The sequence below is a fragment of the Alligator sinensis genome, unplaced genomic scaffold (genome assembly GCF_000455745.1).
Source record: "Alligator sinensis unplaced genomic scaffold, ASM45574v1 scaffold889_1, whole genome shotgun sequence".
Taxonomy (NCBI): Eukaryota; Metazoa; Chordata; order Crocodylia; family Alligatoridae; genus Alligator; species Alligator sinensis.
This window is the reverse complement of record NW_005842361.1, coordinates 477,591-493,268: the sequence shown is the minus strand read 5'-3', so window position 1 is coordinate 493,268 and position 15,678 is coordinate 477,591. Positions and strand designations below refer to the sequence as shown.

At 38.9% G+C, this 15,678-nt stretch overlaps 1 protein-coding gene across 1 annotated transcript in view; it reads right to left on the bottom strand.

Moving 5' to 3' along the window:
* Window positions 1-15,678, bottom strand: part of LAMA2 (laminin subunit alpha 2) — a 559,328-nt gene that overhangs the window by 129,097 nt on the left and 414,553 nt on the right. Inside the window, exons 34-36 of the mRNA XM_006029173.3 lie at window positions 12,239-12,381; window positions 11,658-11,756; window positions 3,339-3,450 (exon numbers count right to left, since the gene is read on the bottom strand). Coding sequence (XP_006029235.2) covers window positions 3,339-3,450; window positions 11,658-11,756; window positions 12,239-12,381 — 354 coding nt within the window. The remainder of the gene's footprint in view (window positions 1-3,338; window positions 3,451-11,657; window positions 11,757-12,238; window positions 12,382-15,678) is intronic.

Sequence of the window (15,678 nt, the reverse complement as noted above, 5' to 3'; positions counted from 1 at the left end):
CTGCTGTGAAATATAAAGGGCAGTTAATCCAATGATCAGTAACAAATGAGAAAATGTTATATGTACCATCAAATCTTTTATTGTATTTCACTTTCAGGCACAATAATTAAAGTGAGGAGCCTTTATATCCAGGGGAAGAAATATATAGGGGAAATTTGTACCAAACCCTTGAAATGTCACAGGATAATTTGGGACACTGAACACTTGATTTTGGGGATGGGCGGGAGTAGTAATAGAAATGAAATGTGAGTGACTTTTAAAAGAATATCTTGATGTATTTTATTTTTAAAATGCATTTTTAATAGTGACAGGAGGAATAAATGAGTGAGAGCCCTCTCTGAAAATGGAGACAGAGCAAGTGGATTTGTGTGTTTATATGTAGATATACACAGATGGAGGAAAGGAGGGAGATTGAGAATACATCCTCGTATAGTACAGAAGTATTAGGTTCATGTGCTTTGGTTAGCTACATTACGCCTGAGAGGGCAAAACTTCTATATAGTGTATCTCCTACTAGACCCAATAAGTCTTTATACCATAATACACCCTTGTATATTTAGAATAAGCTATGGGCGACATGATTAGAAGTGCCTTAGTGATTTGGGACACTAAGTGCCATTTTTCAATGAAAGGCATAGACACTTAAGGGGAAATAAAGTCCTAGAAGGACTTTTTGAAGATTTAATTGTACATCTTTAACAAAACTAGCAACAAAACTATTTCAAAATGTTTTTCAGAATGTTTATAGAATTCCCTTTTTACTCTGGGTCCAGCTCTATGGATTGAAGGAAGGATACCTCCAACAAATTATATGGACTTTAAGGTGCACTGAAAAGACCATTAATTGTTAGGACTGAGTTGGGGAGGGAAGCTTTCTTTTCATCTTTATAGTACATTTTGTGGTTCTGAATATCCGGGGGGTTAATCTGTATGTTCATGTGAGGCCTATGGTAGCAGAAAATTATTCTCTGTGTGGACTGTTATTTTAAAACATTATTGGAGGCCTGGAGCTGGGTCTAGGCAACCTATTTTTATTTATTTAAGCTACAATAATAAATTTAAGAAATCATTAATATTTTATTAGACTAGACAATACAATGCAAGACAAGGCACAGCTCTGCACCAGAGCTAGAAGCAAATGCCATAAATCTCCTCGTAAAGATCCTTATCTTAGCTTTCTAATCCTCATGAGTTGTACCCTTTCCAAGGGTCTGAGGACTGGATATTCCCTGTCTGATTTCGGGTATATTCCACTTTTGAAGAAAAGAAGAAATTGGAATGATGCATTACATTTTCAAAGATGGTTACTTAAAACTGCTCAGAGGTATAGGCATTTTGAGTAGCCCCATGGAAAACGATTTGTGAACAGAGTATGCAGAGATGAAGCAAACATACACAGGAAAAGCTGCTCATTGCATGCTTACCTCCTACACCAATATGAGTACATTAGACAGACAGAATAAGCATTTTTTTCTATTTAGGAATATATTTGTTGTGTTAAATACTTTTTTTAGTTATTTGAACCGATGAATATGGTAGCAAGCTTTTTGTAAGTGACAATTCATGCACCATCCTTATATAAATGAATTCACATCAGAGAGAATATCTTTTAAATCAGAAGGGTGCCATCTTGTTAGTAGGATCAGTGGGAACTGTGCAAGAAAGCATAGTACTTCTTGCCCTTCTTTGCCATAGGCACTCCAAACATGAATATATAGTAAATAGAATCATTTGCATGTTTTATTTCTAGCTATTATCTTTCATCTTTTTATTTTATATGAATGCTTTTATTGAAAGAGCATCCTGCTGTAATGGAATGTTCCACTTAGGGAAAAACTACAGGAAACTCCTCACTAATCAGAAAACTTCAGGGTTTCAAGAACTTCATGATTTCACGACATTTAGTACCTAACATCAGTTACAATCCATACAACCATTGCAATCAGGTTTGTATTGGTGTACCTGCAAGGAAAAAAAGTGTCTGTAAGTATCATAATGATAGTGGATCCTGAGTATCGATTAGCTGGTAATAGACAATAACATGCAGTGAAAAAAGAGATGCCGTCAGCATATTTAAAAAACTGACTCAGCTGCTGGTTAAAAACACTGATTTTTAAAATTATTCACTATACTTCTGAGGCATTACATTGATTTGCTTCACCCTCCTGCTCCTTTTCCCTCCACCCCAAATCTTAACTCTGTTTCCAGTTGTTCCCAAAAACCTGCGAGAGCGGCATTTGGGGAGAAGCCTAAATGCTGGATGGAAACTTTGAGGCAAAATGTATACATCATCACAGACTTCAAACTCATTTCTGTCTGAGGTGCAGGAAACCCAGTCTGAATTTTATTTAAAACCTCTTTGAAAATTGAGGGCTTTTTAATATTGCTTTTAACATAGATTTAAATTTATTTCAGGATGCCAGCGTTGCAAGTTCCAAAGATAATTTGAAATAAGGGTTAGTATTATTACATGATGCACTAGGGTGCATAACCTTAAAGGTAATATAAAATTAATCTACAATGAATGTAGTAAATAATGGAGATTTTCTTTTAAAATAAGTCATCTACACACTGCTTGTAGTAATAGCTATATAACCTCACAGAAATCAGTCTCACAGAAAAGAGTTTAACAAGAAAAGAAGATGAGTCCCTATGACCCCTGTTAATGATTAAGAAACAATGCATTTTAAGTGTTTTTATCCTTATCTTGATTTATAGATGTGGACAGTGTTTCAGTTCTGCATAAAGCGGGCTCAGATTCTCAACTGTATTTTTAGGTGCAGGGAATCATGTCCTCAAGGGAGAAGAGCTCACTCAGTTCCACTGCTTGAAGCTAGGAGTCCCTTGCAAATTTCAAGCAGCAGATGTTCATTAGCAGCAAGCAGCAATGTATTTTTAAAGTCATTTTTGAGAAATTAAGATGTTGCCTTAAAGTACAAAATGGAACACTAAAACTACATGAGACCTTTTTTTTTTAAAATGATTTTTTTTAACTGCCTCAAATAATAAATGAATGCAAAGCAGAAGGCATCCCATTAGTTATTTAATATAATAGGCATTCCTCAAGAACTGGAACATTCCTGAAGAAACACAATCAATGTCCTGCTATTCTGTGCCTATAATTACCAATCCTCAAACTATTGCTATGAAATGTACCCTGTGGATTGCAGAAATCTACAGATACATTATTAAAGTTTCTTAATCTGACACTCAAATCACATAATATGCCTCAGCTAATGAACTCTCTCTCTCTCTCTCTCATTGTTGATCTGTCCCTATTTTTTAATATCCTTCAGTTTCCTTGAGGAACAATTGGCGTGTTTTTCTTTTTTCAATACCTTCTGCAGCTTGGAGTGTACCCTTGATGAACTGTTCAAGGGATTTTGCTCTGTCATTAGTCCTCTCAGCATCCTGCCTGGTTTGTTCACCATCTGCCGTCACCTTGGTAGCCTAGTGATCCAAAAATCAGGAAAAGTATAATTAATGGACATGACAACACTGCACCAGGAGATATTATGACTGGCTGAATCTGCTTGCAAACCTTTCCTCAGGCAAAAGGCAATCAATGAATTATTGATCAGATGTACTGGAAATGACATGCTCTGCTCAAGTATAGAATTAAATTTTATTACCTCTTCCATTATATAGAAACTTTATTTTGGGTTCTTGGAAACCCTAGTCTTATGGCAGAATAAACAAAGGGAATCAGGATGAGAATATTCTTTGAATTTGTTTAAACCAAAGTTGTTCAAAAGATTTTAATGGATGCTACAGCCTGTGCTTTCCACTGGTTTCACGGTTACGTGATTTACTGTTGACCAAGTGCAGTGTACAGCACTATCTACTTGTTACCCTCCTTGAAGGGTAACAATAAGCTAGATGTTTCAATAAGCTGGAGGTATTTCAAATCAATACATTAATTAATAGAGGAAGAAAGAAAAAGAGAAAGAGAAGGGAGAATTACTCTTTCAACTATTGTGCTTTGAAATATTTTGCCTATAAGACTTTAGAGTGATCAATATATTTTGACTATAAGTATGTGATTTATTACTTTATTGAATCATAACAGCACCAATATAGAGATGAACATCAATTATAGATCTGAAAAGCATGTCCAGGAGGAAAAAATCTTAATATTCTTGATTTTGTTTTCAAATTGAAAATATGACGTTTTATGATTTGCCCTACTTTATGGAGAAAAGTGTTTGGTGAGGGGCCTGATTTCCCAGAAGGTAGTTTTGAGAGATTCTAGGAAACAGGGCAATGTGCTTTTTCCAACTCATGGGGGAAAAAATGGAAGATCTTCTGTGATCTGAGGAAAGATCAAAATCTGTCTAGATATTGCTATGTAAACCCTCTTCTCAATTATAAAAGCACTGCAATCATGTAGCTACAGGAAAATAATGCCACTTCAAAAAAAAAGTCTTAATCTTGTCCCAATTGGCTCTGTGTAGATCATTACTGTACTCACCAGATTTTAACCAGCCTGTCCAGGGGAACAATTCTTATTGCTATTGTACAAAAAATGTATGGAAATTCCATTAACATGTAATTGTTTACAGTAGTTGAAATGAGTATGCCAAATTTGCCCCTGAAATGAAATACATGCAGCTAAACCACAGATGATTTTGGTTCAGTTTCATGACCTACCTTACTGTAATTACCTCATAATAATCCATGTTAAAAATAGTTTAAGTACACAGAAGTAGGAACAGTGTTGAAAACATGAACTAGGACACCTGTTTTCATCCTGACCACTAGAATATCATTTCTGTGCAAGTTTAGGCTCTATTACTGGATAATCACATCACATTCTTTAAGGTCTAAGGCTAGAAATGGACATCTTAAGTGGTGCATGATCAGCTGTTCCATGATACATTGTGGCACAGCTGATCACGCTCCAGGGACATCTACAGACATCCCTGGTTGCCTTGCCCTCCATTTTTGGGAGCAGGAGAAATCCTCTTTAGGGACTTCCCCACAGGCATACTTGCAAGCAAGGTTCCCTCCCCTCCCTGCATTTCCAGATATGCATGCTGGGAAGTCCCTTGCAGAAGGATTTCCCCATGCATGTCTGCAAGTGTGGAGGGGGAAATGGGAGTTCCCCCTCCGCACTTGCAAGTGCCAACAGGGAAATCTGCAAAGGATTTTCCCCTACGCACACCTGACAGCACGGAGAGGGGAAACGTACTCCCCATTCCATGCTTATAAACCAGCATGAAGAAATTCGTCTACCTCAGGTTTCCTGCTTATCCAGACACATCCCTGCAAGGACATGTCCCTTCCAAGGATGTGTCTGGGTAAGCAGTGGAAGTCAGGGCTTTGAGGTGAGTATCTGCCAGCAGGGGTTCCCTGCTGGCAGACACCCACCCTGTGTAGTGCATGGGGGAATTGCTCTGCAATGGATTTCCCCAGGTGTACCTGCAAATGCTGAGTGGGAGGATGTCCCATTGCGGGTGTCCCCCATCCATGTATACAGCCCATGCTCCACGCTGCTGCCAGGAAAGTATGCCAATGATGTAGTGTGCATTCCTGGCAGCCGTATGGGGGACAGGAGACACCTCCTATGGGAGATCCCCAAACTCTGAGGTTGCAGATACCCCTGGAGAAATCTCCTACAAAGAGATTTCCTGTGCACTGCACAGGGTGCATGCCTGTAAGCAGGAAGCCCCTGCTTGCAGACTTGTACCCTGAAGTCCCAACTTTCGCTGCTTATCTAGATGTGCCACTGGAGGGACATGTCTGGGTAAATGGGAAAGCAAGGGTGAAGGAGGCTGATTCTGTCTGGGAATTTCTGGGTGTGCAGGACCAGGTCCCACAAGCCTGAGGAGTCCCAGCCCTAGGGAGGCTGGAGAGCCTGGGCAGCTTCACACTGACTGAGCTCTTCTGCCATTAGCAAACAGAAATGGGCTGCCATAAAGTGGTCCAGTTTAATACAACCTTCCGTCATGGCCATAAATTTAAGCACCTGTGGAATGATAGAAGGCAAGGGCATCTACTTGCTTTCATTCTGTGCCACCATATACATTTTTATGGCAGCACAAAGATGACATCTGTCTCCATCCTAAGGCTCAAGAAAACACATTGACTGTCTAGATACAGAGCTATAGAATTAGCTTGTTGAGATACAAAGGTCACCCAAGATAGGACACAGGTGAAATAAGAGAATCATCTTGATGGACCACTAGTCTTATCCAGCATGACATGTCTGATGTCATCTTCTCTTTATGTATTTGAGAATTTAGGGACAGGGAGTGTTTTTCAAGGTCTGTGAGTCCTACAAACCTAGAGGACATATACCCACGTATGTCATTCTTATTATCCATCACACTTGGACACTGCCCCAAAATCTGAAGTCAATATAAACAGCAGTGCCTATGCACAACCCTATGTCTTCTGTTTAAACTTATTTCTGGTAGAACCAATGCTACTGAATGGAACTGTGAGCATTTCTTCAACCTCTGGATGTCACTTGGGAACAAACTCCAGGTGATTCTATACTTCATGAACTGCAGACAATAAAGGGTGCACACAATGCTAACCTGTGTTTGGATAATTATGATTCATTGTACAGAGGCAGGGTCTAGCTCCCTATCCAGTATTTCCCTCTGCTTGAAACTAATGTTGCCTCTGCTCTTATTCTCCAGATTTAGTGTCAATTTTCTGTGCAGGGAAATTGTAATTTTCATGGGTAAGGCAGGAGAGAAGTGTTTTTTCTGAGTTGAGGAACACCTTTTTGAACAAGGAAGGTGGAGGGGAAAGACTCAGGTTGGCTGTGTAGAGGTCCCATACGAACCTTAGTAAAACACAGAAATAGCCTTTTTTGAAAGCAAATGCTGAGAATCATAGAATCATAGCAAGTTAGGGTTAGAAGGGACCTCAGGAGGTCATCTAGTACAACCCCTGGCTCAAAGTAGGAACATCCCCAACAAGATCATCCCAGCCAGCCAAAGCCAGGTCTTAAAAACCTCCAATGATGGAGATTTCACCACCTCTCTGGGTAACCTGTTCCAGTGTTTTACTACCCTCCTAGTGAGAATATTGTTCCTAATATCTAACCTAAAATTCCCTTCTGCAACTTGAGACCAAGAGTTGTTCTGTCATCTGACACCACTGAGAACACTCTAGCTCCATCTTCTTTGGAAACACCCTTCAGGTACTTGAAGGCTGCTATTAAATTCCCTCTCAGTCTCCTCTTCTCCAAACTAAATAAGCCCTGTTCCCTCAGCATCTCCTCATAAATCTTGTCCCCCAACCCCCTCACCATTTTTGTTCTCCTCCTTTGGACTCTCTTCAATTTGTCCACTTCCTTTCTGTAGTGGGGGCCCCAACACTGGACACAGTACTCCAGTTGTGGCCTCACCAGTACTGAATAGAGGGGAATAATCACTTCCTGCTGGCAACACACCTACAAATGCAGCCCAGTATACCATTAGCCTCCTTGGCAACAAGGGCACACTTGTTGGCTCATATTCAGCATATTGTCCACTGTAACCCTCAGGTCATTTTCTGCAGAGCTGCTGTCCAGCCAGTCATCCCCCAGCGTGTACTGGTGCATGGGATTTTTCTGTCTTATGTGCAGAACTTTGCACTTATCCTTTGTTGAACCTTATGAGATTCCTTTTGACCCAATCCTGCAACTTATCTAGGTAACTCTGAATCCTAGCCCTATCCTCCAGCATATCTACTACTCCCCACAGCTTGGTTTCATCAGCAAACTTGCTGAGGGTGTACTCTATGCCATCTTCCAGGTTGAAGACATTGAGCAAAACTGGTCCTAGATCTGACCCCTGGGACTCCATTTGATACCAAGTTGTCTATTGTACATCAAGCCATTGATTACCACTCTCAGAGTCTGGTGCTCTAGACATTTTTCTACCCACCTTACAGTCCATTCATCCAGCCCATACTTTCTTAGCTTGCCTGCAAGAATGTTGTGAGAGACCACATCAAAAGCCTTGCTAAAATCAAGATACACCACATCCACTGGTCTCGCCATATTCACAGAGCCAGTCATCTCATCATAGAAGGCAATCAGGTTAGTCAGGCATGACTTGCCCTTGCTGAATCCATGCTGATTAGTCCTAATCACCTTATCCTCCAAGTGCTTAGAAATGGATTCCTTGAGGACCTGCTCCATGATCTTTCCAGGAACTGAGGTGAGGCTTACTGGTTTGGAGTTCCCTGAATCCTCCTTTTCCCCTTCCTTAAATATGGACACTATGTTTGCCCCTTTCCAATCATCCAGGTCCTCTCCTGATTGCCATGAGTTTTCAGAGATTATGGCCAGTGGCTCTGCAATCTCATCAGCCAACTCCCTCCCTTGGGTGCAGCCTATCTGGACCTATGGACTTGTATATGTCCAGCTTTTCTAAATAGTCCCTAACCTGTTCTTTCACCAGTTGGCTGCTCAACTCCTCCCCAAACTCTAGTGTAAGAGATGACCTTGCCTGTAAAGACTGAGGCAAAAAAGGCATTGAGCACTTCAGCTTTTTCCTTATCCTTTGTGACAAGGTTGCCTCCCCCATTCAGTAAGGGACTGACACTTTCCCTGATCCTCCTCTTCCTACCAACATACTGGTAGAAACTCTTCTTGTTACTCTTCACATCCCTTGCTAGCTGCAACTCCAATTGAGCTTTGAACTTCCTGACATTATCCCTGCATGCCTGAGCAAAACTCTTATACTCCTCTCTAGTTATTTGTCCAAGTTTCCACTTCTTATAAGGTTCCTTTTAGTAGCTTAGTTTACTGAAGAGTTCCCTGTTCAGCCAAGCTGGTCTTCTGCCATACTAATCTTCCTGCGCATCAGGATGGTTTTCTTCTGCAATCTCACTAAGTACATTCAGCTGTCCTGCCCTCCTCTCCCCTTCAGAATGGCTTCCCTGGGGAACCTGCCCATGAGTTCCCTAAGCAAGTCAAAGTCTGCTTTTCTGAAGTCCAGGATCCTTACTCTGCTGCTCTCCATCCTTCCTTTCCTCAGGATCCTGAACTCAATCATCTTGTGGTCATTGCTGCCCAAGTTGCCATCCACTACTGCATTTCCCACCAATTCATCCCTGTTTGCGAGCAGCAGGTCAAGAAGAGCATGGCTCCTAGTTAGTTGCTCCAGCACTTGCACCAGGAAGTTTTCCCCAACACTCTCCAAAATATTTCTGAAATCAGAGCATGGAATGAGAAAATGAAGGGCTGGAGCATGAGGGAGGGAGAACAGCGAGAGGAGAAGGAATCAATAACTGGAGGGAAAAGAATAAAATCTAATTAGCTAATGAGGATATGGTTGTGTGGCCAAAATGGAAGAGATGGGGGATAACAGCTACACTGTTTGTGAAGAAAAAATAAAAAGGGCACTGACAGAGCAAAAACAAGAAATAGCATTTTCTTCTACACTTTACATTAAATGTATGGCAACTTCCTCCTTTCTACTTCCTCCTTAATATGCTCCCTAGCACCTTTCACTTGTGTTTCTGTGACCTTCAGATTATAGGAAGGAAGGAGGAAGATGCTTTATTATTTGGAGCCCTATAATTTATTCTTGGCACTAGCCATCACCTGGTAGTTAGATATGTCTTTATATAGTAACTACATTCCCAACTTCTACATGAGAGCAAACAGCCCTCCTCTCACCCCACACACTCCCCCTAGCTGGGCCCTTCCTCCCACTGAAGAGCAAAGTTAGCAGTTGGAACCTCCTTACAATCCCAATGCTAAAATGACAAACTGCAGTCCAATTAACTATCCATTGTGGGGATAACTGAAGGACCAGAGGCACAGGCAGCAAGGCAGGTCTGAAAAAAACAACATGGTAGGCCTCTGGCAGCAGCAAAGTAGCAGGGTGGCAGTGTTCACATACCCTGGACTAAGATGAATCAAACAGTTCACACATCTGAGGGTTATTATTTCTGTCTATAGATTCAACAAGACAACACAGACTGAACACTCCGTTCGTGTTTCAAGATTATCCCTTCAAGAAAAGAATCCCTTTTTAAAAAAATTTTCAAGGGTAAGAAAAAAGGAAGAAAAAAGGATGCTCACAACTCCTGGAACTTGTTCACAACCTCAAGGTTGAGAAACCCAAATCTAAGAAGTGTCATTTTCTCTGCTTTCAAATATAGGGTCCTCTTTAATAGAAGGTCTTTAAGATCAGACTTTTTAATTATGCCTGGTCCCCTTGTAAGGTGTGGGGAGTAAGCACAGATGAAGGAAAAGAGACAATGAATAAGACTCCTTCATTTTAGCATTGGTGGTATACATACATGCACATACTCTCTAAGTTTATGGAAGTACACACCATAATTCAATAAAAATTTACAAAATAATATACATAATTTACAAAAGCTAACCCACTCAAAATTTCTTAAGGTTGCAATGCTCCTCTTTAGGGTAAGATTTTAAAATGAATTAGAATTCTTCAAACTCCAGATACCTATTCTTAGCTGTACGTGTTAAAAGTACACACAGTACCCTGCGTGTGTGCTAATGAAAGTACAGAAAGCAAATGAACTACTTTGCTCAACATCATATCTTCAGGTGTGCTCACTCTTTATATGAATGCCTTTTAAAAAGTTTGCGTTTCATCAAGCATGGTAATAATTCCTTTCTCGGATTTCCATACCACTAGGTGGCATACTTTATGTTATTTTCCTTTCAAAGTCTCCTGATAACCTAACTACATTCTGCACTGAAATAAAAACTTTCCCAATAAAAAAAGAATAACTAGTGCACAGAAGTGGCCTCCTGGAGACTCACTTTCCTCAAAGGTATTTTTTTTTAAAGTAAAGATATTTTTTTTAAATTGAATTCTCCCTATAAATACAGTTCTAATGTTTGATTACTCCAGTGATTGACTCTGAATGATAACTAGATATGATTTGAAACCAGAATATACTGCCTTGCTGTGCAGTTCTGCCCAGAACCTGAATCAATTTAGCTTGCCATTTCTTCTACAGCCACCAGAGAAACAAGCAACCACAGCAACTGGATTTTTTTTTTACCATTTGAACTGCAGAAACAGCAGAACTTTTTCTGTAATATGCCTTGAGACTGCCTGGGCACTTTATAACTCAGAGGAATTCACTGAGTGAACTTCTGGTACCTGTGTTGTGACAGGCAATCCCACAAGAGAAACACATTGTATTATTTCACTGAGATAGTCAGACCCAGGAGGTTTGAAAGAGAATATGGAGTTTTTAGGGGATGAGTTTGCTGATGCAGAAACAAAGCAAAAGCTTTTTTGAGAGGGAGGACTGACTTGAAGGGGGAAATGAGAGAAACTCACATATTCAGTTGCTGAATGCCTCAACCAACCAAAACCAGACTTCAGCTACATGAGACTAGCAAGGTAATAATTTCACAGTCTAGCCACTGTTGCTTTTGTCAGCAGTCCTTTTGAGACTTGTTCAGATTTGCCACAACAAAGAGTCTCTTTGCTTTAGCAATAGCATTTTAAAATCCTTTCATTCTTGGGTGCTGAGACTATATCTCAATAAACTGGCCCCTAAAAACAAGCTGCTGGGGGATGGGAGTTCAAACCGGCTCATTTGATTGAAAAGTGTTTTATACTTTATCCATTCAACTGTATTAAATTCACCTCCAAAAAAGAATGTTCTCTGTTACTGAACAGCGTCCCCAGGACCAACCTACAACCCTATGGACTCACTCTTGTCAATAGTTCGTTCATCTCTGTGTAAAGGGTATCCAGGTTTTTCTCTGCCAACTGAAGGAGTCTCTCTGGTGCTCGTTGAGGAGATAACAAGTGCTGCAAAAATATTTTAATTTATAGATTTAAGTGTTTCAGAAATAATGGAAAGAAGAAACATCAAAGCATGCTTCTCATTGTGGAATACACCTATTTTTTACACTAATTACTATTGTCATACCCTTCCAAAACTCAGGGGTTTTAACATAGGATAGACAATATATGCTGCAATATAACTGTTTTATGAACTGTTAAAAGACCTTTACTTTATTTTTAATAGAACTTCATTCTTTTCTTGACTGAAACATTTATTTGCATCTATGTGCACAAACATATATTATCACTGCGTGATTAACTTATTACAATAAGTCAAAATAAATAATTGCAATAACTGTTTACCAACTGTGACAAGTTTGAAGTAATTAAGCCTTTATTTTTTCTTCTTCCCTACCTCTAACCATAGCTGTAAGTTTGAGTGAATAGCTGCCAGTCTGTACTGAAGCAGCTGTCTGAGGGGTTGTGTGTATCTACTGTGAATGTACCTTTAATTCCTGTGTTGTGTTCTCAAAACCATACAGCATTTTATATGGAGCAGGCAGTGGGGCACTGAGATTGACACTCATAACCATCTGGTTTAGTTGATCCAAGTCATTGAGAAGAACTCCTGTGCATTCATCATCACAAGCTGAGGAAAAGACAGTAAAGCATATTTACTCCTGCTAAGTATTTAAGGCAGATATTTGACTCAGAAATATTTTACAGCACACACAGAGTTCAGTGAAAGATAATACTACTAATCTCAGATAATTAACCCCAACAAGTGTACAGTACTAAGAAATAAATTATAGAAACAGCAACTAGAGAAAAAAAGGTCTTATTGCCCAGAACCTGATAATGGGGCAGCATAATATATAAAACATAAAGAGCAAAATTAGCAGACTTAACTGGTTTAAAGCAGCAAAAATTAGCATTACATGTTATAGGCTAGCCTGTATAAAATCCTAAATTAGCCAAGCAATTTGGAAGAAGTCTGGAGGAAGAAGACAGGTAGTACAGAAAATCTAAGGAGCACTAAAAAGAGAACTATGGATTGTGCTACAATGTGTTTGACTATAAGAAAACCTACATTCATGCCATTTATATACTTTATAGATTTACCACACAATAGTGTGGCTAAGTGTGTTAAACTGTAATATAGAGAGCAAAAAAGGTCCATGTGAACATGCTGACCATTTTCCATTAAGCTTTTTTTCCACTTCCTTTCATTATCCATCTAATAATTTTTTAATGTATGTGTCTTGTTTTGCAAATGCTGTATAGCTTGAAAAATGCTGTTGTGTATTACACATGCCTTAAAGGAATTTACAACATTTCTTTCCACGTATTTTATTATCCATTAAAAGAAGCTCACATAACCTTTGAGTCTCATGTTATTTACCCTACAGACAGAAAATTCACCTCATAGATAGGAAATTATTGGTATGCTTTTCTGTGGATATAAGTCTCTTGTCTTCAAGCACAAAGGTGTTACATAGGATCAGCAGAGCTATATAGCATCTCAGGAGGTGGAGTAATTGTAAAACAATGAATACACTGGGGAAGCTAAGAGACATACAGGGCTGTGCCTAAAATTTTACAAGGATGCAATTATATCAGTCAGAAACACCCTCTTAATGGCTAAAAAACCATTCAACGAAGTGTACATCTTTGTAAAAATATTAGGTATGGGAGATGAATTTCAATGCAGAATGACAGTTTTTTCCTGAAATCTATTGTTCAAGCAGATTAAATTTCTGCTCTTGATAATCCTCAGTCACACTCATCAGAATGATCTCTCATTCTGTACTGGGCAAGGACTGTGGTTTAATGTAGCAGGGTATTGGTTCAAGTACTGATACAGAAAGAAAAATGGATACTGATTTAATACACCAAAAAGCCAACATGCTAGCTGGAGAGGCATCTGAGAAGATGGATGCTGGCATATGGCACTAGGAAGAGGGTAGGCAAGTTTCACTAGAAGGAGGATATTGCTATTTTAACAGATCCTTTCTTCATTTAATTTGTCTTCCTACCCCTCAATATTTTATTGCTTTAGCTGAAGTGCAATGTAATTGTTCTTGTTGGGGCCTATATATTCTGGTTTATACCTGTATGACAAAAAACCTCTTACTACCCCCACTCTTGTTGTCTGTATCGGTGCATTTAGAAGACAGAGAAACACAGGGGAAATGAAAGTTTTACAGCAAGAGTGTGTTTTTTTTTTTGTTTTTTTTTACCAACTTCTATTTATTCCATAATTGGTCAAGACACACAGAGCTGATAACCATTTTGGAGGCTACAGTAGAAAGCTAGTGCTCTTTTAAGCTGAGGAAATTATTTTAGGGGTAGAATTCATAGCATTACACAAAGGACTGCATGCTCTGGTGTAATGGACTGTTTTTTTATCCTGATGCACAGTATTTTAAACAATAAGCTACTTCTATTTGCCCTCAAATTTTTTGGAGTGGATGGTAATAAAACCTAAAAATTGGATGTTAAAGCCAAACTTAATTCACCGTGATAAGAAAATCTTGAATAGCTTATAAAGACATGAAGTGTTCTCAATGAATAAACAACTGCCATTTGGTAAGTGTGCTGTGAGCATTCAGTGTGAATTAACACCTCTTGCATAATAATCATGCTGAAAAGAGGAACTACATCAAGTGAGGAACACAGTTGACTAGAAGAGACAGGGCTAAGTTATTCCAATATACAGGATGAAACGAATTGGAGCAATAGCAAATATTTCAAGAACATGATTATATTTTACATGACTAAATATTTCCAAGGCTTGATCCATAAAACTGTCAGGATAAATTTGTGTCTAATACTAAGAAATACAGTATTAAATTTAGATCATTATAGCAGAGCACACATGTAAGGGGCAAATCATGCAGTCAATATTATAATCTTTCAGTTAGCAATTAACACAAAATACTGCATTTTCAGTTTTCACTACCATCTTTCATGCATAACTACAAAAAACTGTAACTTACCTCTTAGCAAAAACCATCAGAAGGCATGTGTCCAAAAAAAAAATACTTAAGAGACATTCATCACACAAGAAATTACAGTGTAAGATATACATGTTTTATGGACATTAGCCCATTTCCCCAAATTTTATGGATGAAAAATGAATATGGCAATGGAATCAGATCTCTTATCTCAGATCTCACTATATTTAGATCATCTCCATGAAGTCCTCTTTATTCTGTAATTCCTCTTAATGGCCTGCAGATCTCTGAAAAGCTCTCATTTCCTCAATATATTTTCTCCTTCCTTATTTTTCAAGATGCCACATTATATAAAATGTTCATTATAAAAATATTAGTGTAGCATACACAGTAATGATCCAAAACCTGTGTAAAAACACTATTTAATGTCCTCCACGGGCTTCTTCTGGATGAGGAGGGCAGATGTGGACTCATTCCTGAGCTGATCAGTGCTTCTACTCTACGGTAATAGTGAATGCTACACTACTGTAATAGTGAATTGTTACAAATCTCTCTTTCTGGCCACTAGGTTCTACATGACTGGTGGAAGAAAAATATTATGGTTGAATTTTGCCTTGTGTATCTGAAACCAAACTACTCATCATTAGTAAAATGCCAGCACCCATATTATGATCACAGCTATTTTCCTGTATAAGAGAAATCTGTGAAATCTCTGACATCATTATGTGGTAACTCTTGACAACTCATGACTTTTTAATATTAACTATGTTTTTGTCCAGGATTATTTCTTCTGCAATCCTAGATATGGCCAGTCAGTGCAGTGAGAGACTGAATTTGTAATCAATCCCGGGTGTTCAACTGGATAGTGTATAATATGAACCTAATTCTTTCTTTCTTAATTTTTTTCCTTCATCAGTAGGTCAAAAACAAAGGGAAAAATAGCACATATACAAAAGAGGTGAAATCCTGGCTTTCTGGAATTTACAGAA